At 42.2% G+C, this 27,213-nt stretch overlaps 1 protein-coding gene across 11 annotated transcripts in view; it reads right to left on the minus strand.

Annotated features, from left to right (window-relative positions):
• Positions 1 to 4,471: 4,471 nt before the first annotated feature.
• Tead1 (TEA domain transcription factor 1) overlaps positions 4,472 to 27,213 on the minus strand; it is a 246,989-nt gene continuing 224,247 nt past the window's right edge. For all 11 annotated transcript variants that reach the window (XM_063251898.1, XM_063251892.1, XM_063251890.1 and 8 more), the window contains 3 exons: positions 20,463 to 20,603; positions 16,681 to 16,833; positions 4,472 to 12,004 (listed from right to left, as the gene is read on the minus strand). In XM_063251898.1, the coding sequence (XP_063107968.1) occupies positions 11,891 to 12,004; positions 16,681 to 16,833; positions 20,463 to 20,603 (408 nt within the window). In that variant the 3' untranslated portion in view covers positions 4,472 to 11,890. The remainder of the gene's footprint in view (positions 12,005 to 16,680; positions 16,834 to 20,462; positions 20,604 to 27,213) is intronic.

Genomic DNA, 27,213 nt, shown 5'->3' on the forward strand with positions numbered 1-27,213 from the left:
GCCTTCAGGTCAGCCATTTATGGACTGAAACCTTTAAAACCAAGAGTCAATACAAACCTCTTTTCCTTTAAAGTTGTGATTGAGTGTTGGGTATCAGTGACAAGGAAAATGACTGAGACAGATTTGGTACTAGGAAAGTGGGTCCATTGCTGTGAATACGCCCAACCATCAGGAGCCTTTGGAACTGGTTCACAGGAAGTTTGGAAAGGTTTGGAGATGTCAGCTAGAGAAAACTTGGAATGTCATAAACTGTTCTTAAGGTGAGATTCTGGTCATAGCTCAGAAGAACAGAATATGGATAGAAATATAGATGATAAAGGGCAAGGCTACAAGGTTTCAGTTGGGAACAAGAATTTCCTTTGCAGCTGTCACCAGAGTCCTAGGAGGTTTCCAAAGTGGCACTGAGAAGCCTAAACACATCCCACCTGCAAGCCAAGCAGCAGGCTTGCTGCCTCCTAACACAGTCTTGAAGATGAATCAGAAAGAGGCATAAAAGGATTTGGCAGAATTTTTAAAGTGCACATGAAATACAGTGCATGCATCAGAGAAATGAGACACAGTAGTTTGAGGCTGGGTCACTTTTAAGAATTTTGAGGGTTAAAATATGCAAACTTGTGAATCTATGGGAAGAAGGGATTTAATTTATAGATGAAAAGTGACAGCACTTTCTGCAGGGCAAGGTATTCATAGATGACAACCATAACAGGTGGTAAAAATGTAGAGCCTTCATAAGGGCAAGTCTTATATTTTACAGGTGAAAAGAGATGGTCTATACACTGGTGAGAGGCACATTTGCAGGAAGAAGACACTTCCCAGGCTTGTTATGTCTTGGGAAAAATTTAAACAAGGTATATGTACCGATACTAGTTCTTTTCTTAAAAAAAAAAACAGATTTTCTTGTCTATTGTACCTATTTTACGTCTTCTACTTTACCTCATTTGGACTCAAGGCTATTTATGATTGGGTGGAAAATTTGTCTATATTTTACCCATGTTCTAAAAATCTGCAGGAGACTGAGATTAAGGATTAATTTGGCAGAGGAAACTTCAAGGCAGTCCAACATTTAGGTTGTGGCATGGATATTGATGTCCACTTTTAGTCACATTTAGAATGAAAATTAGGAACAAAAAACAGAGATGCAAATGATGCAAAGCTTGGCCACAAAGGAAGCACTTGCAAAGTTGGTCCTTGAAGATCATGGTTGTTGAAAAGATAAACATTGAAAAAAAGCCAAGTGCTTGCATCAGGACAACTGGAAAGAGCTTCATGACATCTTTGGAATTGGCAAGACTCACTTTTTTGGAAGCACAACAATGTAAAGGGTTAAGTGTATAGTCTTGAAGACTGCTTTTAGAGTCCCAGGTTGCCCTGCTCAAGAGTGGCCACCTAGGAAAACAGGTTTCCAGGAATTCATTTCACAGTTCTTAGATGTCAAAGTACTTAGAGATCTCTGCAGCAGTTATGAAAGGGGACCCAGATACTGCTTCAGCGGGTGGCAGGTTTGGTATCATCCACTGTGGGCCTCTATAATTCACATGGTTCTAGTTTTGTGGGCATGCAAGAGCAGGAGTTGTAGGGTCAGGCAGGGTTCCACCCAGATGTCAGATTTTAGGGCAGGCAGTGTGCCCCTGAGATGGCAATACATGAAGCTGTGAGACTACCAGAAGTGTCACGGAGATCCCAGGAATCTTGCAATGCTAGATATATGAAACATCTGCTAAGGAAAATTGCAGGTGGTGAGCACAGTGACTAAGAAAGAGGGCATGAGGGCTGCAACCGATGTTCTAGTGTTAGGGCTGCCCAAGCTCTTGTGAGTTCACTTCTCACCACAATCAGCTGTGTACTGGATGCAGATATATAGGGTTTAATGTTTGCCCCATTGGGTTTTCATCTTCTTTGGTTTAATTCCCTTCCATCCTCCCTTTTGGAATGGGAATATTTGAAATATTTAATTTTCTTTTTACAGGGACTCACAGTTGAGTCTTCCTTGAGCTTCAGAGACTCTGGTCTTGGACTTCTCAGCAATGGTAGACCTATTAACTCTGTGGTGATTGACAAGACTAATTTTGTATAATGAGATAAGCATAGGTATTTTGGGGATATTACTGTTTACATCTAGAATGTCTCTCAAAAGCCTCACTGTTTAGAGAAGTGGTGACTGGATCATGGTGGTGCTATACCTGATTTGTCTGGAAGTAGGGCATAGATGGAGGTGGGTAACTGGGAGCATAACCTGGAAACACAGATCTCCCTCCCCAGCATTTCCTTTCCCTCTGCCTCCTGGTTGCTACAAGATGAAGTTATCCTCTGTCCAGACCCTTCTGGCTGTGGAGAAGCCAATTATGGACTGAGACTTCTAAAACTCATGAGCCAAAATAAGCCTCTCCTTCTTTAAATTGTAAGTGTTGGGTATTGTGTCTTAGTGACACAAGTTACCAAGACAGATGAATACCTATTAGGGTGTGCTTGACTGTTTTAATCACAAAATATCAAGATTGGGTGAGAAAGCACGAGGAATGAAGTGACCATTTCCCACCCATCCTTTCCAAACCTCAGCCTGTTCTCAGAATCACAGCCTAGAGGGCTGGGGATTTAGCTCACTGGCACAAGCACCTGCCTAACAATTGCAAAGTCATGAGTTTGATCCTGGTTAAAAAAAAATCATAGCCTATGGAGTGGTGGTTGTTCCAATAAAACTTTATTCACAAAAAGTGGGGTAGATTTGGCCCATACCACAGTATCCTGCTGCGACTTTGGGCAGGTCAATTTTTATAAAAATGGCATGTGTACTTGCATGTGTAACCTCAATTTGTGTTTTTTTTACACTTTGTATCTGATAAATTAGAAAAGCACATTATACTGTTCATATCCTTTATACCTTTTTTGGGTTGCCGGTTTGCTTTTTCAATGTTTAAAAACCTCCAGGTATAGTAAAGAATTTGCCCAATTTGAGGTTACGTTATTAAGTACATATAAGATTATCTTTATTTCTCATATCTTGAAGTAACATTAGATTTAGCAGTTAATCTTTGCCTTGAGCTATATCCCTTTGAGATAAAATACATTAACTCTTGATGTTCTGTTTGGTAGCATCTATTTTTTATTTATCCTCAATTTTTCTATGCCTTTAATTTTAGCTGGCTTTATCAATTGCACAGGGTACAAATCCTAAGTCTCAGCTTCTAGGAGCATATTTACTGAAAAGGTGCAGTCAATCCACCAGAAGCCTATTTCCCTACAGAAAAACATACTCCTCTTTCCCAAGAGTATATGCCTAGCATAAGATAGGCCATCAACCAAAGGCACCAGTCTCCCTCCAGCTGCTTGAGTCAGTCACCTATGCACTACAGCCTTCCTCACCAACAGTGGCCATCTGAAAAGATACTTATTAGCAAGGCAAGCACATGCTAGTTTTCTGTTCACGCTCTCCTCTAGAGCATCCTAGGATTTCAAGCAGCTTTAATTTCAGAGAAATAGAGAAACAAGACACTCTGAAGTCTGGTCTCATACTAGGTATCTCAGGATATACTTGGTCTCACCAGTGACACCCAGTGTCAGAAGCCCAAGGTCAGTATGACTTAAGTTTTTTCTCTCTTAGCCTTAGCTGCTTCACAGTACATGCAGTGTCCAAGAGTTCATGCTGAACTCTTGGGTTAGGGTGACCTTATTTAAGGCCCCACCTCTTAGTCCTAACTTTTGGATGAGCTGGCCTTCTAGAGCCTCAGTTTGGAGGCAGTAATGTCCCTGGGGCTATGGCGATGGCTAAAGGACACAGTGTATGTGCAGTGTACCAATACAATGGTCACAGCAGTCAGCACCAAGGGACCATGAATTGATGGTGTGCATGGGTATGCTGTAGACAAGTGGATCACAAACTCCTCAGAGATGTGAGGACAAAGGCCAGGCCATAGCACAAGAACACCAACACCGGCCAGGGAGGATCACGCTATTACCTCTGAATCCCCACTCTGTGCTCTGCTCCAGGCTCCTGTATGTGCCCTGCAAACCAGGTTGACAACAACAAACATGCAATGGTTGGGTCCATGTGCTCTTTGCCCAAAGATTCTGTTGTGGTACATGGGATATAGCTTCTCAGGGTACGTTTGGGCCCACATAAGCTGTTCTGAAAAATTTTTGGTTCTAAAGAGGCACAGAAAGTCAAGGGGCTGGGGATTTAGCTCAGCGGCATAAGCGCCTGCCTTGCAAGCAGGCAGTTGTGAGTTTGATCCCTGGTACTGATAAAAAGGAAAAAGACAAAAAAAAAAAAAAAAGAAAGTCTGATGGACTACCTTGTGGTTGATTTTAAAGCACTGTTAGGTATCATACCTACTCCCATTACTGGACTGGGCCTGGTGGAAACCATCAGATGGAGCAAGGTGTTTGCTTCTTTCTCCGCACATCCAGCACCTCATTCCCCGCACATAAAGCACATTTCATTCTCAGCAACACACACTTTTGCAGATAAAAAAGGTGACCCACACTTTCATTTTCTTTATTTTTCATTGATAACGTATGAATACAAAGTTTCTAGAAAGCTACAAAATGTCTACCACTTTTATCAAGAAGGCATCAAAATGTGTCACTTTGCAAAGACATGAAAACACCTGCAGGAACTGACACAAAAATAGCATTTTTAGAGTGATGAAATAATTGCACTTAACTGTCATGGATATTAAAGTTATCACACATATGTACCGCGAAAGCTAGAATACATATTTTTTTTTACAAAGCACTTTATAAAAAAATTCTCTGCACACAAACCCTATAGTTTTCATATAACTATCATACTAAAGATAAATTCACTTTAAAGCCAACACTTAGAACATTTTTAAACAAAAAGGTACCAGTACCTAAACACAAATGTTAACAAATACAAGAATACTGTACTGCCAAGAGGTTTAACCAAATGCCTTTTGAAGATTTCTGCAAATAGCTTAAGGAAACGTGTGTGAATTTGCCCACCCCTCCCCATCTCTCCAATCAACCCCAGAGGAACCCATGTCCCAAAGGCAGGTTCCACGGCCCAGTCCCAGCAGCAGTACAATATCAAAGGAACCACTGACCAGATGACACGCTTACATCACAAGCCCATTCTATACACGAGACACACAGACTGTGAGAATCCATTAAGTCGCTTAGAACATGAACAAACACACGTGGCAAAAACCAATTTACATAAAATTGGAGCGTATTAAAGAAGTAAAGGCTATTCAGGTTTTTTAAATGTTACAAAAAATTTTTATAATTTTTGAGGCACGTACTGTTTTTTGTTTTTACTTATCTTTTTTTTCCTTGTTTGCAATTATAAGCGTACTTTTTTAAAAAAGGTATACAGAAGTAAATCTTATAAGGAAGGAACAGGGAGACAGATGCACATTTTTTTAAAAAAAGAACAGTTAACATGAATTTACACAGTGAAAACTAATCACAAAAAATGATTAATGCAAAAAAACGAAAAAATCAGGGACTGATTTCCAATTGATTGATGCCTAGATTCTGTCCCCTCTCTTAGAGAAGGGGACAGCAGAGCCATCTCATCGTGGAAGGCAGATGAGGGTCAACCAGAACACAGTGCAGTCTAACAAATTCTGATCCCACCTGGTGACAAACAGGAGGGAGCGTAAATGCCGTTTCCAATACTAAAATGACTTAGTGTGACACGAGAGACTCAATGCAGATTCACAGAGTAAAACAAGTTACAGCTTAGGAAGTAGGACAATAAATACAAATATTTCATCTTATTAAGGGTGCGTGAATTCAGTGAAACTACCTTTGCAATGCATACATTTGAAACACAAAACCTTCATTGTTAAAGATATAAGCAAAGAGTCTATGAAAGGAAACTATTACCAAACAAAAACACAGTAACAGCTCAAAAGAGGAGCAGGAAAACACACATTTGACTAATTTCTTCCAAGTTGTGGTATAGTCCTGATGGGGTGAAATTCAGAATTCATGCAGCTAACTCAACTCATATACAGTAATTTTTCTTTTCATTTCATGGTGTTTATGACCTTCCACAAGGACTCACAACTTGGGGTAGCATTGCACAGCCTAAAGAGGCTACAGACACCAAAAAAACAGACAGAACAATGTATTACGAGAGGCTAACTTTCAAAGTTGTCTGATGTTATTTTGACATCAATACTAGCAGGAAAAAAAAATTTTTTTTTCCTGGCTTCTTTTTTTGGCTGGTGTTTTTTGTTTAGTTCTTTCATTAGTTTTTTTTGCCTCATCCCTTTCATTCCTCTTCCTCACCTCTATCAGTTTTTCCCAGTTTAGACAAGGTTTGGATAAAAGCCGGCACGGACTGAACAGCTGCCCCTTTCGGGGGCTGGAACGTTCTTTGAAAAGGTCGAATTGTAGATGGTGTTCTTTGGAAGTTTCTCATCACATGTTCACATAACACTCAGAGTCAACATTTTTTGCCCTCAGAAGAACACTTCAATTGTGACGACCCTAACACATTTTTTTGTTCTGCACTGTCATCTCAGTTTGAGGGTTCCAACTTCTGAAATGGTAATATCATGTAAACCAGGTAAGTGCGTGCTGTCGTGTGAGCGGGAAAGGAGTTTCCCCAGAGACTCCACAGACACAAGGAGAAGGCGAAAGCTCTCACATCTGTCCACTGGCCGAGGCTCTGTTGTCTGTGCGGAAATCCCTTCACATGGACGCAGGGCTGGTGACAAGCAGAAGCGACGCGCTTGGTGGTCGGCACACACAGCACAACAGATGGGGGTCCCGCCTGCTGTGGTGTGCTCAGGGTAAGCGCAGGTGGGGTCCCCACAGAGCAGGAGGCAGCCCGGGTACGCTCTTGTGAACAGAGGCCTGTGGCTAGTTACTCATCCCAGTAAACCAAAGGCATTATGGTGATCTCAAAATATTTTTGGTCTCTCTACAAATTATCGTTAGTTAGTATGGCAGCACTTTTCTAAGCTGGAATCTCAAACCAAAGGCACTTTCATGCTAGAGTGCAGAAGATTCACAAATAGCTAAGTATTTGGTCATGAATTCAAAAGGCAACAATAAAAGTACAACTTACTTTTCATAGTAAACTACAGAGTTGCAACCTTTTGTTTTGGTATAGACATTGGAGAATGTGGTCAAAGAACTGACTTGAATTCAGTTTCAGAATTTAGACCAAGTCACCAGCTTCCAATAGAACCAGAGAAAAATGGGCTTAAGGAACAAAATAATGAAAACTAGTTTTTCTTGTCCTGTTTCAAAGACTGGGCCAGTTCGTGAGCAGACACGAGACGGGTGTGAGAAGGCTGGCGGCACGACCAACGTATGACTAAGGCACTGCTTACTGAACGCTTTGGCAGCTCTGAATTGAAAACATCCTCAAAAAGGAACAGTAGTAAGAGAAATGCTTCCAGCTTACAAAAGGGCTCACGGTTCTGAGGCAGCCTCTTGCACTGCAGAACCTACAAGCAATGTCTCCGAGTTTTAAGGCTTTTCAGAAATGATGCGTGCAGGGCTTTGCCACAGAAACATCAACAAAGAAATAAGCAATGCAGACACCCCTAATGTCACTGGCGTGAACACCGACAGACAGAATGAGCTCTACCCTTCGTCAGGACACGTGTAGTGTACCAGAGCATATACAAAAGAATACAAATTATATGTACCTGGTTTGTAAAACTGACATCAGCTCATAACATTTAAATAATTTACGGTTGTACAAAAACAACGGCGAAAGCCACCACAGTATTGAAACCTTAAGAAGCCTTGGGTTTAAAAGTCATGGGAAGACTTTTAACACCAAGTGCTCAGATCAGGGGTTTTGGCTGGTTGGAGGGCAGGACTTCGCTGCTGGGATGCTCAGCAGAGAGAAATTTGACTCAGGGCCTGTGGCAGGTGTAATGTCCTCCTCAGAGGAAGCAAAAAGGCTCATCAGCTTTTCCTACCTGCCTGTGGATGCCTCGAAGGCCAGGGCTGGTTAGGGGCAAGCCATGGGGCAGCAGGTGACACTGGGCTGCTGCACTGCTCCCTGTCCAACCAACCCAGTCCATGCCTTCTTGGGATCAGGTAAGCATAGAGCACCAAAGAAGAATGGCCTCTGCAGGAAGAGGCGAAGGAGTAAGGAGGCAGAGCCCAAAGAGTCCTCACCCTCCTGTCACCAGCCTGCAGGTGACTTGGGCAAGTCATCCCGCGTCCTCTCTGGGTACCAACCTTCTCACCCACAGGATGAAGGAGACCGACCTGTGCTCTCAGTTTAGGAAAGAAAATTGCAACAAACCCTTTTCTGGAACAGATGGCTCCCTCTCTCCATCCCTAAAGATGAAAAGGAAGTGCTTTGAAGGTTCCATCAAGTTCTACAAACAATTCTGATGGGAAGGCAGAATGTAGAATCACCTCAGAAGAAACAAACTGAAGTGCTAGGAAGGTTTGATAATGACATCCATGAGCTTATGACAATGAAAATTACTGGATGTTTTGTTTTGTTTTTTAACTCCTAGTAAACTGAGGGCTGAAAGTCAAATCGGAAATGCTCTTTAAACAGGTGTTGATAACAGGGATGATAGTGACTGGCTGGTTTTTAACTTCTCCAGAGATGAGCACAAGAATTTTTGTAGCTAGAGAGACTGTTAAGAGAAGCCCAGAAACAGGAAGAAACATGAACATAATGTCACTTGATTAATATTCCCACCTGCTTCTTGAGGACTTGAAATAAGGATCCCAGCAAAGAGCTTTCACAAGGTGAAATGGAAGGGAAAACCATCGACAATGTGCTTATGCGACCCTAAGATTCATAGCAGTCACTTCAGATTAGGAGTGATGTTGACATCCTTGGGACTTGTGGTAACATCTGAAAACCCTGTGACCTGTGACAACTGGGGGAAGAGGTTGCTTCTGGGTATAGGCTAGTAATATTAGCAACCCCCTAACAATGCTCAGAACAGCCCCACACAAGGGATTATCTGGTACAATATCAAATAGTGTTGAGGTGGAAAAACCCTGGTCTCAGGACGTCTGAACACTCTTGAGATTCTGGACATGTTCTGAAGTCCTGGTTGTTCTTTAGATCTCTTATTGTGATGGAAATAAATTCCACCAAAGAGAGCTCTGTTCAACAGTTCCTCCCTGTGGAAAAATGGCCTCCAAACTCTGCACTGAGAATGCAACTTATTCCTGCCAATGTGGAAGTGAGGGGCCTTAGGATAGAGTGCACCCAAAAAGGAGTAGTGGTTGGGTCTTGCAGAGGCATCCTTGTCATTTAGGAAGCTTTCAAGACAAAGGGAGAAGGAACAACCACATAGGACACAGGACTGAAGACATGTGGATTAGCAGTGAGGAAACACATCCCACCCAAGGGCCTGATTTAGAAGAAAACAGGAAAAGCGAGCCCAAGAGTTTAGGGTAACTCACCAGTGGTTAACACAAGGAACATGTTTCCTGGGGAATCTTTATGAGACTTTAAAGTCTTACAGATGTTTTAAAAGCCAAAAGTAAATTTCAGTGTCATTCATACAAATCCCCAAAACTCGACTGCAAGGGCCCTGAAAGGAGGATGTGGGCAACTAGGCAGGGACCCAACGACAGGGTTATCTACTAGCTGGTCCTTCTGGGTTCCAGCCTTCTTTGTGCTTTATCAAGTAAACCCCAAGAGCCCTCCTAATGGCACAGAAGAGCCCCATTACCATGGAACATGAGCCAGGCATCTTGTTCCTGAAGTTATCCACAGGAGAACTTTTGCACCAGCTTCTAAGTCCTGGTCTTAGAAGAGTGAGGGTTCCCTTCATGAAATATGCAGGAAATAGAAGCCAAAGTAACATCCCTAAGAGGTGTGTGCATCAGAAGTTACCGTAAATGTCATGACACTAGAAGTTGTTTAAGTGCTTGGGCTGAAGACCACACTAAAGAGTGGGATGCTAGGTAATTCTTCTAGGTCTGGGTTGGAACAAGGAACAAAGGTAGTCTTGTTTTGGAGGCAAGAGGAGCACTGCCCTGCTGGTTTGCTAATAGACTTGCATTCCAAATGACAAAGTCTGTACAGCCTCTTTTGTTCCCAGTGACTAGGGAGGTGTATGGGAGAGGCCAGGCTTAGTCCAGGGTCATGCTGTTTGCTACAAGCCAGCTACATGGTCTCCTGTATGACTCTAAGGTCTGAACAGTGTAAAGCAAGGCCAGAGCAGGTGGCGGGCCAAGGATGGGGATGTGTAAGTTACTTGGAGGTGGCAGAATTAGGTTTTTATCTTCTAGCCTTGGTGAAAAAATCTTGAATTCTTTACAACTTACAAAATGTATTTCGTGCTCTACTGTGTTCACATATTCCTAGCAGTTATAAAAACACCATTTTCCTCTGGAAAGTGGAGGGGCAGTCCCCTCTTCTCTCCCACAATGAAGCACTTATGGAAACAACCCAAGACATGTGGTCACATGAAACCAACCTGCCTGGGCAACACTTTGGAATATCTGGATTGGAAATTTGAATCTCTCCTGGGAAGAGACTGAGCCTGTTTGAAAAGGTCAGAGAGAAGTAGCTAGGGCCTCTTAAACCTAAGTCAAACAAGTGTCAATGTCACCTGTTGAGAGACATGAAAGAAATGGATGTTCTAGGAGAGAACATAGCTAAGTCTATAGATGCAGACTGGGAAACAGTACTTGTCAGCACCGTACAAACTGAGTGACACCAAATCAATGTTCAGTAAGAGTGCTGAGTAACCATGTATACACGGAAGCGTGCACATATGCAGTACACACACAGGTACGTACACACAGCTATAGTCGCTGCAGGTTCCTATGCGCATTGGGTCACTAGAAAGAAAGGATTTATCCACAGGCTGGTGAGGATGCTCGACTTTTCTGGGGAGCAGAGATGCTAAACCTGATGAGCCTTTTCTTATTTGTTTGGTTGATGAAATTTTCTCCCAGCCACAGGATTCTCTATACTTTGCAGCTCACAGTGCAGTATTCATGCCAATTTAAAATTTTGCTATTAAATTTCAAGTATTTACTCATCTTGATAAAAATTTTGGTTGTCCATATAAAATATAACTGCACACAAGACTATAAACATTTTAAGTTTAGATTTCTCAGTATTTTTATCTACTTATTGCAAAAGAGCCATATTTTTTTCATTAAATAATCAATCATCACATTAGTACAATACAATTTTACATTTTTAAATATACTATCTATGTTAAGGATAAGGGGTGAAATTTTCTTCCTTTGTAATATCTGTTCAAGAGTTTAATGGATTAGGAGATTAGTTTTTACCTTGAGGAAAAAAAGTACAAATTTGTCTCATTAGGATATTTCTACCAAGCATTTCTTAAGGCTATAGTTTAACATTTGGTTTCAAAAAGAAAGAAAGATTTCATTTAAAAAATAATTTAGTGAATTACATTCTTTCATAACTTCCACCCTAATTAGTTACAAAGATAAGTCTAAAGATTCTTAGTTTTGTGTACTAATTTACATTTATATTTAAAGATTAATTTTACTTGTATCTTAAAACAAGAATTTTATGTTGGAAAAAGGAGAACTAAATACATTTGTATAAAGGCAGTAAATGTCCCATGGCCAATGCTCTGTCTTAATATTTTCTACCACAATAAGTAACAGGTCTCTGCAGAGTGACATGGGTTACTAAGGTTCACCTTTCCCGAGGAATTGTGGGCTGCAGATCTGAAGAACACACAGAAACAACTCGATTTCTCTTTTTACAACTGTACCAGAACTTCACAGCTACAATGATAATATGAACACATGAAAAAAACGACTTCACTCAAACAGGATTTAGAAAAGTCGGGGTGACCTCGGGGCCAGGGCACCACCTGTGTGGTGAGGTTTACAGTCAGTCATTCGATAATGGAGAGAGAGTGTGTGTGTATGTATGTGTGTGTGTGTATATACAGATATCTATATATATAAATAACCATGTTCAGTCCTTTACAAGCCTGTAAATATGATGCTGTGCTCCATGTTCACTATTTGAAACTTCATATACACAGGCCATGCAGAGGAGAGTTTCTTGTGTATCCCTGTTTGTTACCACCTGTTTAAAAAAAAAAAGAAAAGAAAAAGATACAGGTACATGACACCATTCAAATGAAGTCACAGTGCACCTGTGCCCACGGAATATGATTTAAGTGGCGAGGAGCAGTCCCACTTGGCGGACTGCTATCTGTTCAGCCTGTAACACACATGGCAAACTACAGGCCCCACTTGAACCATCTAAGCATGACACCATAAGGCAGAAAGAACTCAGAGACAAGGCTCACCCGCCTCATTTGAGGCCAATGAATTCAAACTAGGATGTCCTGTCTGTTCGTTTGTTTTAAAGCAGGTTTCCTTACAACAGCTGGGATTTTCTGCAATTCTGAATCAGAGGGTAATCAGGTATCCTATGTTACTGTTTCCTAACTTACTATTTGTATATTTAAATGACAAATAATAATAGTAGACAGAAATTTAAAGGGTACAACGTGATGTTATGATACATGTATATACTGAGGAATTGTTAAATCAAGCTCATTAACACACTCATCACCTCTTAATTTTTGTGGTGAGAACATCTGAAACTTCATTTCACCACAGCCATGGCAGACATGGGCTCTGTCGGTATGCTGCTCACCACCGTGGTAACCAGCGGTACCTGGACTCAAGCAAAGCGTCTGCCAGGTAAAGAACGGCACGGGCAGGTAGGATGAGGTCCCCCTCCTCCCCCATCTCTCCTTGTGCCCACAGCTTCACCCTCACTCAGACCTGAAGCTCCCTAGCCCACGTCAGTGAGTCCCCTGCCGCCTGCTGCCTGCCTCACTGTCTCAGACCTGTGCCCTCCTCACAAGGAGCCTTCTTACAAGTCAACAGAATCAAACGTCCTCACCCAAAACACTTCGTGCCTCTTTCTGCATTTGAAAGCATGCTGCTTCTGAAAGCCTAGTCTCGCTTGTCTAGATTTAATTTTCCCCTAATATACCAGGCTGCTTCACCCATGTGAAGCTGCCCTTGCCCTTAAGGCATCTAAGTTTACAGCTTCTAGCTAAAGTGCTGATTTTTCCCTATGCACTTGTGAGATTTTTTTTTGTTTTTAAATACCCATTTCATAGAGTGGACTATAAATTCTGGAAGAATTGAGACCATGTTTCCCAGGAACTAGTTTAGTGTGGCAGACACAGGCACTTGATAAACATTTGTTGAGTGAATGGAAATTCGCGTAAGAGCCAACATATACAGAGTGCTTACTATATGTCTATTGGCTATCAGATGCTTCTCACAAATCGTCTCTTAGGACATCATAACTCTGTGAGTGCATGCTGTTATTACTACTCTGGGACAGAGAAGGAGCTGCTGGGCGAATTAACTTGTAGTTAATTAGCCTAGAGTGCCCTCTCCCTCACGTGTTCCCTCCTCAAAACACCTTTCCCCACCACCCCAGGAGGAGACTGGATCATATTGTCCATAGAGTGGCCAGCTACGGTTTTAGATCCCATTCACCGAGGATGACATGATGAATGCTGGCTTCCTTCCTCAGACCTCCAGCGTGACGTGACTGCCCTACGTGTCTAGCTCCCCCACAGCACTCCTAAGGAGAGCTGGAAATCTGAAAAACACGTGCATATCCTTTCCGGCATCCTATGCTTCCATGGTGCCTGCTTCCCAAACACAGCACAGCTGGCACTGCCTGGTATCTCAATGGCATCCTTGTCTGCTTCCTCACCCTGGCAGGTCAATAGTTACTGGGTACTGAACTGTGTTTTACTCGAACTGCTTCCCAGAAGCTAAGCCAATCTCACTGGGGTTTAGCTGAACAAATTAAAACATTTTCTGTGGTCACCACTGAGGGGGAGAATGCAGACATGAACATCTTTTTTATAAATGGAAGTGAAAACTGAGTTCTGAAGACCTTAAATGACTTACCCAAGGCCATGAGGTTGAGTTGGATCTGAAGCCCAACTCTTCTGATTTCATGATCATAAAAGATCCTGCAAAGTATCTTTTCTGTCACTTCAAGTCTTAATCTGTAACTGTCATTGGCTGTGACCTTGGGTAGGCCTAACACTTTTCACCCATAAGAAGGGGAATAAAAATGATCTCATAGCTTTGTAGTGAGAACTTCAGAATAACATTTATGAAAGGTCTATAGGGCACAGTGTCTGAAACCTCTATCTTCTTACAAACTACCAAGAAAACAGTGCTTCTAGATTTGACTCTGTGATTGAGATTTCAGAGAAGAAATGAAAACAAAAACATGTTTTAATCAGCTGGTACACCTGACTCGTATCTCAAAAGACAGTGGTGTCAAGCACACCAGTGCATGCCAGTAGTCCTAGCATTCCAGGGGCTGAGACAGGAGGATCACCTTGAGTGAGGCCAGTCTGGGCTGCACAGTAAATTCAGAGCCAACCTCAACTGCAAACTGAAAACAGGACAAGGCAGTAGAAATACTTGGTCCACTATTCAACTGCTGTCTCTGTTCTGTTCAGTCATCACTAGGATGATTAGATGACTCTTATTTTCATAATCCAAGAGTGCTAGCTTAATTTCATATTTTCTAAGGCTATATATCATTTCTGGTGGATATTTACTGATACTTGTTCATCCATCAAAGAAATGCATTTAATTGCTCAATGACTCATTTTGAAGTTAATCTAACCCCACTGAGATTCCTGGGTAACTGCGCTGGCTGAAGTCATGTGTGTCCCATGACAGTTACCTGGGCTCTGTGGCAAACTGGAACTCTGTATCATTTCCTGGTCATATTCATCCTAGCTGAGATCTGGGAGACTGAGTGTCAGGGACTGGAGTTTATCATATTGCTAATGTGCAGAAAGAGACCCGGACTGGTTTTTATGCAACAGCTTAGGCTCCCTCTATGGGAGGTGGGTGCAGCAAGAGCTCCAGATAATGCCTGGGGCTGTTTAAAGGCCACAGCAGGATGTCCACTTCTCTCTGTCCACTGGTATGCTAAGTAAGGGAGCACTTCTGTGACTAGCCCCTGCCAGCACCTGTGCTGTGGACTGGTCTGATTTCACCAAAAGACCACAAGACACAAGGACACTTAATGAACAGTAATTAAAGAGCAGATATTCTAAAACTTCCCCCACACTGCTAGTTTCTAAACTTTAGAGGCACTCAGGCACATTCGGGAATCCACTGAAATTTTCTCCCTTGAATAAATGTCTACGCCAAAATTCTGTTTGCCAGGTACAGGCTGATAGTGCCTCTGCAAGCCCTGGGCCCCCAAAGCTCCTCTGCAAGTTGCCAGCTGCTGTGGCACAAGGTCCTGGCTACATTGTTACAACTATCTGAAAAGCTTTAGAAACAGACCAAAAAACAAGATGTGGGGCCTCAGCCTCAGATTTTTTTAAAAGTCTTCTGAAAGAATCTAATATGCAAAAGTTTTAAACTTTTCAATCTGATCTGCTAAACAGTGGTACAGGGGAGCTACTCTCATGGAAGTTCTTCTTACATGTTAAGGTATTTTGTGAGCTCAACAACCACAGTTTAAAATTGCCTAGAGTGGGGGTTACTTACCCCATGAAAACAGGCAAAAATGGAGATAGAAAACAGGTTTTTAGAATGGGATGGGCAGTTTAACAAGGTTTTCTTTTCTTTTCAAACAGCACTTTACTGATTGAGAACCACTGCCATAAAGGAATAAACAACAGATCAAGAATTCCTACTGTGAATCTCCTGGTTCTTAATCCTTGAAGCAGGCCTTTGGAGGGCTGAGTATCTGACCACAAGTTAGCCTTTTCAGCAAAATTGTTTACACAAAGTTTCTTAGGGGGCATTTTCCCTTCAGTTTAATTAAGAAATGTTACTTTATAAAAATGAGCCTTATCAAACTCATTACTTCATTTTTATATTTTGAGAACAACACTGTAGTTACTAGCTTTTCCAAGTTCCCAAATGCCATCCCCGAGAGAAATGTGTTTTAAAGTTAAATTTGAGAGAGAACACCACACACACATCCCCCACTGTTGGGGAGTTTTCCCTTTGTGGATCTTCAGTACTGCCATCTCTTCCTTTCCCTCCAGGTACCCATTAAGTTTTGCCTGTATTTTTCATCTACATAGGACAATTTCCTTCAGTTCCTGGTCACTGCATTCCATTCTAATTTATATTTCTTTTGGTGCTGTCACTTCTGTTTTCTATTTTAAGCCATGTTTCTTTTTTACAAGACCTTGGAAATCCTTCATGAAATGAGTCAAGGTATGTTTGAAGTACAACTCTATTGACTTAGCTTCTGTTTTACCTATGACATCTATCCACATACTTGCTGAGGTAAGTCTGGCTAACACTGGAATTATGCGGAGAAACTTAAAAGGAAATGCACATGCCTGAATCCTCCCCTCAGAGATTCTGATGTGACTCACCTAGGATGCAGTCTGATATTTATAAGGTCCCCAGGTCTTTTTAATGCGCAACCAGAGTTAATCCAGGACCACCACTTTTACCATCTACTGAAATCGCCATTTTTCTGCCAAGCTTAGACACCTCAGCCAGGTGAGATCCTGTCCCTCCCACTGAGTCCAGCCCAGATGGGGCCTAAGAGCTCACAGGTGCTGTGAATCAGCTGCTAGCTGACCACATGACAGGGGCCCCAGGTGAGAGTCATGTGCCCTTGGCCAAGGCCTCAGTGCACCCCAGGCTCACTTCTTTCCTTACAATCAACAAGCCTCAGGGCAGAGTCCTGCCAAGGTAGGAAAGAGACAAAATCATTACCAATAAAATTGTGAAGTTTTCCAAAACACTGTTCATCATATATTTCTCTGGTAAGTGTTTGAGCTTGTGGATGAAGTTGATCATATATTCACACATCGGGGAACGGTTTATTCGGTATACAAATCGGCCATTCTCGAACCTTGCATACTCCGTCTGTAAGGACAAAAGGATGTGAATGTGTTTATACTTGGGACTTCAAAACACCACCAACAGCCACTGCAGTCATACACTGCTACTCAACTGCTTCGAAACTTCTGAATTTTGAACTCCACACATATTGATGCAAAAACTTTTTCTGGGTTTGTTGGAACTCGGCTGGCAAGCTAGATGTGTCAGTGTCGACTGCCTTGTAACTTGCTACCTTTTCCAGCCCAATTTTTTCTTACCTAGTTAAAAAAAAAAATCCTAGATCCAAATTACTCCATATACATAATCTGTTACTTTTCTCGATGTTTAAAAAAATAGGTAATAAGATGGTAGTTAAAGAATGTTTTATTTTCTTATTAATATGTTTGCAGTGCATAATGTTTACATGCCTTGTAGGAAATTTGTACATAAAAAAACACTACAGCATTTTGCTTAGTAATTCTCTACATAAAGGAGATCAGAGAGAACAGGCCAAAGGAAGTTTCAGTTCTTCAAGAACCTGCAAAAATCCCTCTATCCTATCCCAACAACAGTGCAACTGACTTCTCAACCTCAGGGAAAGCTAGTTACCTCACACTGACTGTGAGACCCTGGATGGAAGGAAGGAAGGAAGGAAGGAAGGAAGGAAGGAAGGAAGGAAGGAAGGAAGGAAGGAAGGAAGGAAGACAGACCAATCTACAAGCAGTTTGAAGACCCCTGAGGAAATATTTAAATATAGGAAGTACTTCCAGATAACCACAGATGACATAAGAAATAAAAAGGACATTATAAGCTTCATAAAGAGCAGTGAAAAGGAAAAGACATTCAAACTTTTTAGACAAAATAAAACTTTATTTGATGAAAATTAGGGAAGTAGTCTCGTGTCTTAATCATTAATAATGAAAAACTGCAGAACTAAGTACACATTAAAAAAAAATTTTTTTTTAAAACCCCACAAAAGAAAACCAAACCACAAATCAAAGGAAACCAAGAATGGGAAATTAATAATGATAAAAGCACAATTCAATGAAAGATAAAGTGTGGACAGAAAGCATTTAAAAACTGGTTCTTCAAAAAGACCAAATAAACCCTTTACACACTTAACAAAGGAGAATAAAGAAAAGAAGCGAGACAGCAATTACAGCGAATAGAGATCAGAAGCGGGTACTTCACATGACTTGAAGGAAAATGAAGCAGAGCAAACTTAAGAGAACTGAGTCGCTCCCCAGAAAACACAAATTACTAAAGCTGAATCCTAAAACACTGAAAATGTCAGTAGACACTAACTGTGGATAGGCCCAGGATGAGGGATCTGTTTAGTGATACCACTGGGAAGAGATGGTAGTGACAAGGGACAGGATTCAACCACCTGCAGGTCAGCTCCGGGGATCCATTGTGCAACAGTGATTATCGCTAATACCAAGGTGTTTCATTCTCAAACACTGTCAAGCAACATTTTAAGTGTTGTCATCACAAAAGGGGGGTTCCATGTGGGAATTAACTCATTTAGCCATTCCACAATGTATGTAACACTTCAAAATACCATGTTATACGTGGTCAATACATACATAGAAGAAGCAGCACTTTAGCATAAAAGCCAACGGTAAATAGAACTCTAAATGGCAAAATGCCCATACTGTCATTAACATCATGGCTCTACAAGGAGATCTGCCATCACTGCTTCTTCCTCCACTACTGTGTGGCTGAAGGGCTAGCAAATGAGAAAATGAGAAAACAGTGATTTAAAAACCCGACACAAACGCTGGAAGAAATTAAAAGGCTTCTTCTCTCTCTTTTTTTCTGTCACTAAGATTACAGACAGAAAACCAAGAATGTAGTGAGGAAAAGAATGTGAGTTAAGCGAGAGATGCCACTAGAATGGCCACACTGAAGGCGGCTCTTCAAGCAGGTGGACTGTGAAAACCCAAGTGTCCTTCTCCATTCTAATAATCAGAATCTAGAAACACACAACTGCAACAAGTTACATAGTATATATTCAGAACTATATTTGACAAGAGACAAAATACCTAAATGAGACAGAAATGTGAATAGGAGTAGGACTGAAAGATTTAATAATGTGTCGATTTTCTCCCAAACAACATTTAAATCTAATGCAATTACAATTAGATTGCTCAAAGTTTTTGTTTCTCTTTACATTTTAAAAATGTTTCCATTGTGTGGAAATAGAAATAGATGCTGGTGACTAGTTCAGAAAATACGTAGGGTGCACTGGTGAGGTATAATGGTGACAATGGTGAGGTTGGCTGGTGTGTCTCACACTGTCTCAGAATCTCCTTGAAAGCCACCATGATGAAATTCCCCAGTAGTGGGACCTGTAGACACGAAGAGAGGTGGAAGAGAATAGAGCCCAGGAACAACTGCCAGGATACAGTTCAACTGGGAAAAGCTGAATCACATAAGAAATGGCTTCAACACAAATACCTATCCATTGGAAAGAAAATATAAAGAGCCTAATATTTCACACCAAAGTTAGGTACACATTCCAAATAAAGTAAATAAATTTAGAGTGAAATTCCACCTACTGCAGTCACACTACCTCTCCATGAAAACTGCTGGGATTTTATTGGCAAAATGCAACCTTTCCCTGCTCCCTGAACTTCCAAAGAGTTTCAGCTGCTTCATCTGCAAACACCAGAAAACCAGCCCTCAAATCCAGGAACACAGGTAACCTCACATGCACCTGGTCATACACTTCAGTGACGATCAAATCAACTCACTGGGCTCTTCTGCCCCACAATCCCAAATGCCACCCTGCATTTAGGTCTTAACAAGCACCCTCCCCATGGAGCATCCTTTCTCATTCCGCAGCACAAAGCCCGTGCCACTGTCAGATGAGATCCTGTCCTCAGAGGTCTGGACCAACTGCAAATAAAAACTACCCACTGAACAAGGACTGAGTGGGGGAGAGTAGAAGACACTGGAAAGCACAGCTATGCAAGAAATGCCAACTGAAAATCCCAGCCTTGTGGGAGAACGAGGCAGGAGGATCACAAGTTTGAGCCCAGCCTGGGCAACTTAAGACTGTTTCAAAATTTAAGGGGCGGGTTGGGAATACAGCTCAGTGCAAAGGTCTTGGATTCAATCCTAGTACATGAATCAATCAAATAAACTCTGGTAACACAAACATGGAATTCTCTAATAGGAGGGGGACAGAAAATGTAAATGCTCTAAGGACCTATTTGACCCAAATATAGAATTAAATCTATTTAAAACAATTAAAAGGAAGAGAGTAGAAATGGCAAAAGCAACAATATCAAACTCAAGAGGTCAGGGGTAAAGGCAGATGCCAGTCAGCTGCACACCACCCTGACAGTTCTTCACAAAGGGTAGCTGTGCCTGCACCAGGAGGTACAGGCCAAGGCCCACTCCCAGACTCCCAAAGAAGCCGCACGCCAAGGTGCTCAGGTGGCTGTACAGTGCTGACTTCAGACGGAGAGAGGGCTGATGTGGGACTTCCTCTCTGCTTCCAAGGGCTTCCAAGTCATTTTGCCTTTTAGATGTAACAGAGGTAAGACTGAGAAAAGGGGCGGGAAAGGAGAAGACACCAAAAAGTCCAACTCCCTGCCCCTGTGAACCTTGAAGGGCAGGCAGCAGCTGGCCTGGAATGAAGTTCTGGTCTGCGGAGGCCAACTTACCTCTACTTTTTCTACTACTTGCTTCCCAAAGGAGCACACTTTGGTGGAACAGGTGACTGTCATGTTTTCAGAACTCTCGTACTGACTGGTTACACCATAAAAAGCCCCAGCATCATCTTGAATATTGCAGTTTAAGTCGGCCTGTTGGAAAGGAAATGGGGGTGGGTTATTCTCTCATCCCAGTTGTTATGGCGACAAGCGGCCAGTGCTAGAGGGCAAGGCGCTCAGTGGCTGGGCAGCGAGAGAGTGGCTCAGAGATATCTGTCTAAAAACAAGTGTCCAGCAGTTACTTTCTGTAGAGGATGCTAACCTGCAGAGTCCTCCCTGGAAGTGATTTGCTACTTGTATCTATTCTGTTTACTTTCTTGCAACAAAACATCCATAGGTCTGAGATGTGTGCAGAAAGCAGGACATGAATTCACATTCAATTTTTTTGAGAGACCAAGAACAGGAGCTTCCATAGCCAACTAGCCTTGTGTTATATATGTAAAACTGAAACTTTACGGGAAGCGATACCATCCAGAGGGGGAAAATGTCTTGTAAAGACTGGCTTACAAACATGCTAAATTAGTGCCACTTGTTCCATACATTTTTCTCAAGTTCTTGCTGTGGGAAGCCTATGCTAGATCTCAGACAGGGCCAGGCCACAACCTAATGTGTGAGACAGGTACATACATAAAACAACTACTATGCGGGTAGACGGTAAATAACACATCAAACGCACCAGAAAGCAGACAGTGTAAAGGCACTGTTCCTAAAGAAGGCACCGTAAGGTATGGTTGTACACGATCTACAGGACATGGAGCCACTGCAGCACTTAGGTCACTGCTATAATCTGAATGTCCCCCAAATTTGTGCTGGAAATTCAATCCCCAAAGCAACAACAGTGTTGGGAGTGTCTGAGAGGTATTTAGGGTTCTGTTTTCATAAGCACACTAACCCCTGTATAAAAAGAGCTCCCAAAGTGAGCTATCTCTCTTACCACTCTGCCTTCCACAGTGTGAGGCTGCAGCGAGGAATAATTTCCACTATTTACACAGCACCCTGTCCATGGGATGGCAACTTAGCACCACAGCTGAGGGCTGTCATTAATTACTTGCAGATCCCCTCCCACACACCAGGCTCTTGGAGAGGCTGGGAGAAGAGTGAACAAAAGCTAAGCTGGTGCCTGCTCTCCTGGGGCTAATGATTTAGCAAGTAAGGCATGAAGATGAGAAGGAAGTCCCACTGACAGACATACAGAGGGACGGAGTCAGAACAGAGTAGGGAGGGGCTCTCCAAAGCTCTACAGCTTGGATCTAAAGAAGGAGGTCCTATGAGGCCGAGGAGCATTCCCTAAGGAGAGACAGAGCCAGGAAGCAGGACTGTGAAGGGGTGGGTGAGGTGGGGACAGCAAGGCTGAGAGGAGCTGAGAGGCAGGAGGCTGTCTTCCATCCTGAGACCAACAGACCGACTAGCTCTAAGCAGGCAGGGTAACAGCAGAGACTGCGAGATCCAAGCTAATGAGATTAGATCCAAAAAGGCATCTCGAACCACAATTTGGAGAAGAGAGAACCAGCACAGACACAGACATGGCATCCAGCATAGCCACTGAACTTCAAGAGGCCGCTATGAGGCGCATCATAATGGCTCTTACCATAGGAGGTAGGATCTGATACTCAAATGAGATTTTCCACTTTGTGAGATTTAACACATTCGGACTCGCTAATTTCAATACCTTGTCAGGTACTAGCCACCATGAAGATAGGAGCCCATCTATTATTTTTAAATAAAGACTTGCATTGAAATTTTTTTTGCATTGAATATTAGAAACATGGCCATCCCGTGTGGCAAAACTTCACATTTTTCGCCTTCAGAGAACTGTGTACTTTGTATTCCCCTTCTTACCTCATGTGCTAAGAAATTCCAAGTTCCACTTAGTGTGAACGACAGTATAGTAATTCCTTGTCCCGGGCACTTCTACCATCTGTTGTGCAGCTCTTGGTACTACTGGTTTCCATCTGCCTCTACTGGCACTTTGTCTGGTTTTACAGCATCCATAAATGCAGTATGCTTCCTCACATTTTGGAACAGCAAGGGGCATTAGTCATAAATAAATAAAAATGCCCACAGGTGCATTCTTCTGGCTTTCAAAGGTTTAACCTTTGGCTCCACAGAAGAGCACCAGAGTGGAAAATGAGGCTTTTCCCTCACTGCACTCCACACCTGAGCTTCCCAAGCTGCGCTGCAGCCCCCGGAGAGAACAGGGTCTCGCCATCCGGGCACTAGGGAGCCCAGAGTCCTGCACTGATCATCGGGCTGCACCCAAGGGAGCCTGGCCTTGCTCTGATCATGTCCTGGAATACACAGCACTGCAAAGCGGCAGGTGTTTGTGGTAATGGGATATTAGTGATGTTCTTTTTACGGGGAGGAACTCATATGCTCTCAGTACTGTAATGTTAGTTTATATCAAACAGGTCAGTATTTTTCAAAAAGTTTCAGTGTATGTGCAAAGCAAAGGGGAGAGAGATTTGTAAAATGTGTGTACAGTTTTACTTCTACCTGTGAATTTATTCACCTCCCCAGAAGTAACCAGGGGTATGTAACTCTCAAGGGTCCCTGTATACGCAGCAGATACTCAAGCATATATGGTTGTTGCACAAACAGCACAACTGTATTTTTTTTAAATCTTGCTTTATAATAATAATAATCCATCTTAAACCCTAAATAGTACTGATAGAGGATAGTCATTAAAAAATACAAATGGCTGCACTCTTTCAGGGTTACACGCTGCCCTGCTACACGGCTGCCCTGCAAGCTATGTTCTACCGATTGAGTACTCAGGGTGTTTCTCAACGACGTGGTACTAACAAATTTATGTTTAGAAGAAAAGATGGGTATCAACAATTGTTTTTGTTTTTCTTTCTTTCAATTTTAAGAAACTCGCAGCTTTGCAAATGAGTGATTATATGCTATGAAGATACTGTGCACTAATACTGCAAATTTAATATGCTAATTTAAGCTTTTTAAAATATCAAATTCTTTTCAAAGACTGGTCAACAGTCCAAGCAATTTGGTGTTTGTGGTGTAAAGAAGGATGTGTGGGAAGGAACAAATGGAATAAATAATGGAGGCAGGAAAGTAAATGGAGTGAAATCGTTATTAAAAAGTGTTACTCTCTGCAAGGATTGTTGGCTGGTGCTGTAATCCCAGCACTCTAGAAGGCTAAGGCAAGACTGTGGCTTAGGACGAGGGATGAAGGTTCAATGCCAAGGCCCAAGGCTCAATCCCTACTTCTTTAATACTTTTTTTTTGTCTTTTTCTATCAGTATCAGGGATCGAACTCACAACCACACTTGCAAGGCAGGCGCTTATGCCGCTGAGCTAAATCCCCAGCCTCTCAATCCCTAGTTCTACAAAAATAAAGTGTCAACCTCAAGTTACTTAAAATACACAAAATAATCTCTTTTTTTTTTTTTTTTTTTTTTTTTTTGGTACCAGGGATCAAACTTACCACCTCATGCTTGCCAAGCTGGTGCTTATGTCACTGAGCTAAATCCCTCAAAATAATCTCTTAATGTACACAATTTAAAACCATTAATCTTTAACCAAGTTTAGACTGGCGTTCAGCATGATCCTGAGTTGCTGACAATTGTCACAATCCTCACAGTTCCTTCCTTACTGCCTAAGAAGTCTGCCTAAGAGTCTGCCTAAGAAGCCAAAGTGGCTATCCTATAGCAGTAGTGAACCTAGCAGATTTGACAACCAGAGAGGATCTATTACTATAAATTAGCACTCCATTTCAGCTGTTTAACATCGTAAATATAGAGACTCTGAGAATGCGAGAACGTAAATGACCAAGGTCTTCTTCCAGATCACTATGTGATGCCGCGGCTTATTTACAAATCTGTTTTAAGGAGCGGGAGGGGTAGCACGGCAGGGGCTGCTGACTCTCAGCTTCACCTGAAGCCTCCTGGAAGGATTCCAACTGCCAAGAACCTACTCTGGAGATGAGTTCTACCTTGAATTCTTGTGTATCACTCAAGGATCAGTAACACAATGGACAGATACTACATATGCTAAGTGAAACTTGACTGTGTCAGTCTTACGGGCTTGGGAGCCATCAGAAAACTGGTGGGATGTACTTTTGGGTGTGTGTGGGTGGGTCAGAGAGATGCGGCTCCTGCTCACCTGCTCTGACTCCCAGCTGCTGAAAACTAAGCAGCTTCGTTCCACCACTCTTTTGCCATGATTTGTCTTGAAGCCAGCTGACCACAGACTGAGCCCTGTAAAACTGTGAACCAAATTAAATCTCACCTCCTTCAAGTTGTGGTTGTAGTTTTGTGTCTGGCAATGGGAAAGCTAATAAACATACATGGGTACTTTGTATACATAAAACATTCAGTAACTTCAATTATTTAGGACTTAGACCCACACAGGATTTGATGACTATTTCACCAGTGACATTATTTAGAACACCAGATACATAGTAATAATAAAAAGAATAGTTTTAAAGAATGGTTTTGCCATTCTTCATGAAGTCCCCACAGACAAGACAACCTCCTAATGGGCTGCATCTGAATCAGGTAAGTCCTACCACCTCATCCTTGCTTCACCACCATCTCTCAGAACTCCCCAACACCTTGACTGAAGTTTAATTTGGAATGGATGATCTGCAGTTACGATGACATGAATTATCAAGAAAGAAGTTATTAAAGAATATTCATTATAAAAACCTACTCCCAGGTCAACAACTTACGTAGCTTTGTAGTTGTTTCTTTAGTATGTTACATGAAACTGGAAGTAAAAGATGCATTCAAAGAAGTACACAAATCAGAAGTTTCTAGTGCAATTAATTTTCAAATGAACCAGCACCCAGATGAAGAAACACAAGTCCCTTAAGATACACTCCCTCTGGGTCACAAGCACCCCCTCTGCCTCAAGGGTGGCCATGGTCCTAAAACATCGCATCTTAATTTTCTGTGTTTTGAACTGTAAATAAATGGACTTGTGTATGCCTGGTTTTGTTTCCCCACCATTGACTCATTCACGTGAGTGCTTTGTGGGGTTCGTTCACTCTCATTACCGTGGACTACACTGAACAAAAATGTCACAGTCTACCCATCCCATTATGGTTGAGACTTTTGGGGTATCAGCAAATCGCACCTACTCTGGACAATCTTGAACATCATTTCATGAACACACAGATGAGTTTCTGGCAGGTGTTCCTGGGACTGCAAGTGGTGGGTCATAAGGCCCATGTGCACTGTAACCTTTATCTAGATAAAAGGAACAGATTATTCTGGAATTATTTTGCTTTTTCTCTTTTTCTTTGTACAGTTTGGGGAAAATTTATAACTATCAGTGTAAATTTAATAGGTTACATTGTAAAAGTCTTCCCAATTAATGGTAAATAGCCAATCCGCTACTACCACTCCTTTGCAATTACCCTTGAACACAAGAAAATAATCATGCAGCCATCCAACCATAGTGTAGCTGCTCTCTAGGAATTTTCTAGGAGGTGGTATTTTCATGTGAAAGACAATTATCTGTCAGCTGATGGTATTAGGACCATTCCAGAAAGAAATTCAGAGGCTGAACTCCCCAGAAGCAAAGGTAATACTGAAGAAAGAAGTGAGCCTTAGACCAACAACAAAGGAGGTGAACCCTGTAATGAGGGCAGGATTCCTGCACAGCTCATTACCCATCCCACTGCTGACACATCCCCCCAGCGAAAACACAGGGTGTAAAGCAAACCTGCTTCCTATGGCTCTGAAGGCAAGAAAATCAGGACTGGACTGCTTAGAGTCAAACTCTCTCTGCTTAATAATCAGTTTTCACTGACCATGAAATGTGTTCTAAAAGCAAATACATATAAAAATCCAGGAACCAGCTAAAACCCACAAAACATACTCCCCCACACACAATGCATACAAACAAGCCATATTCGATACTGTGCGTGCTGGGTTTGAAACACTCTCCAGTGCCAGTGGGGAGGCCAGTGGGGTGATGGGCCTTTCTAGGAAACCTCCTGGTTTGCCCAGCATGAATTACAAATTCAGTTCAGAGGCTCGCTCTCTCTTTTACCTTCCAGCGCAGAAACCCTATCCTCATCACCCAGATCTACACTGTCTTCGGACAGGAGAAAACATCACTTCACTGGCTCTGCTGGCTATCAACTATTGCACAGTTCTCCTTCCTGTCCAAAGTGCTTTCCACTGTGGCTGTCACAAATGGCTGCAAATTTAGCAGCTTGTAACATCAACTGATCTTGTATTTTGGTAGGTCTGCATTCAACTTATCAGGCTGAGATGCAGGTACTAGATGGATGGATTTCTTTCTGGAGGCTCTGGGAGCCTTGTGTCTTCTATATTATAGACAGCTACATTAGGTAGAAATATAGCAGTCAGATAGTGCTGGGTCCTCGGAGAAGTCAGTGCAGAAGATAAGAACATATTACAAATGATCAGAGGTGCACTGAAGGCCAGGCCTCAAGACAAAGCTGAAGTGACTACACCTACACACTTCCCCATGGGATAAACAATGATGATCGATATTCTATACAGGCATCAGCCACCTGGGTGGGAGGCCAAGACCTTCCTTGACCATTCCTTCCAGGAAAGGTCCTTGTTCTTTCCATGTGTACTTATTATGTGACTTGCTGGCCCACTGGATCAATACAGCCCAAGTGACTGTACTTGTAATCATATTGTTAACTACAGTTTTGTCCTACTTTATACCCACCTCACGATTTTGCTCTATAAGACTTCCT

The sequence above is a fragment of the Cavia porcellus genome, unplaced genomic scaffold (genome assembly GCF_034190915.1).
Source record: "Cavia porcellus strain 051 isolate PalLab524CR breed Dunkin Hartley unplaced genomic scaffold, mCavPor4.1 scaffold_6, whole genome shotgun sequence".
NCBI lineage: Eukaryota > Metazoa > Chordata > Mammalia > Rodentia > Caviidae > Cavia > Cavia porcellus.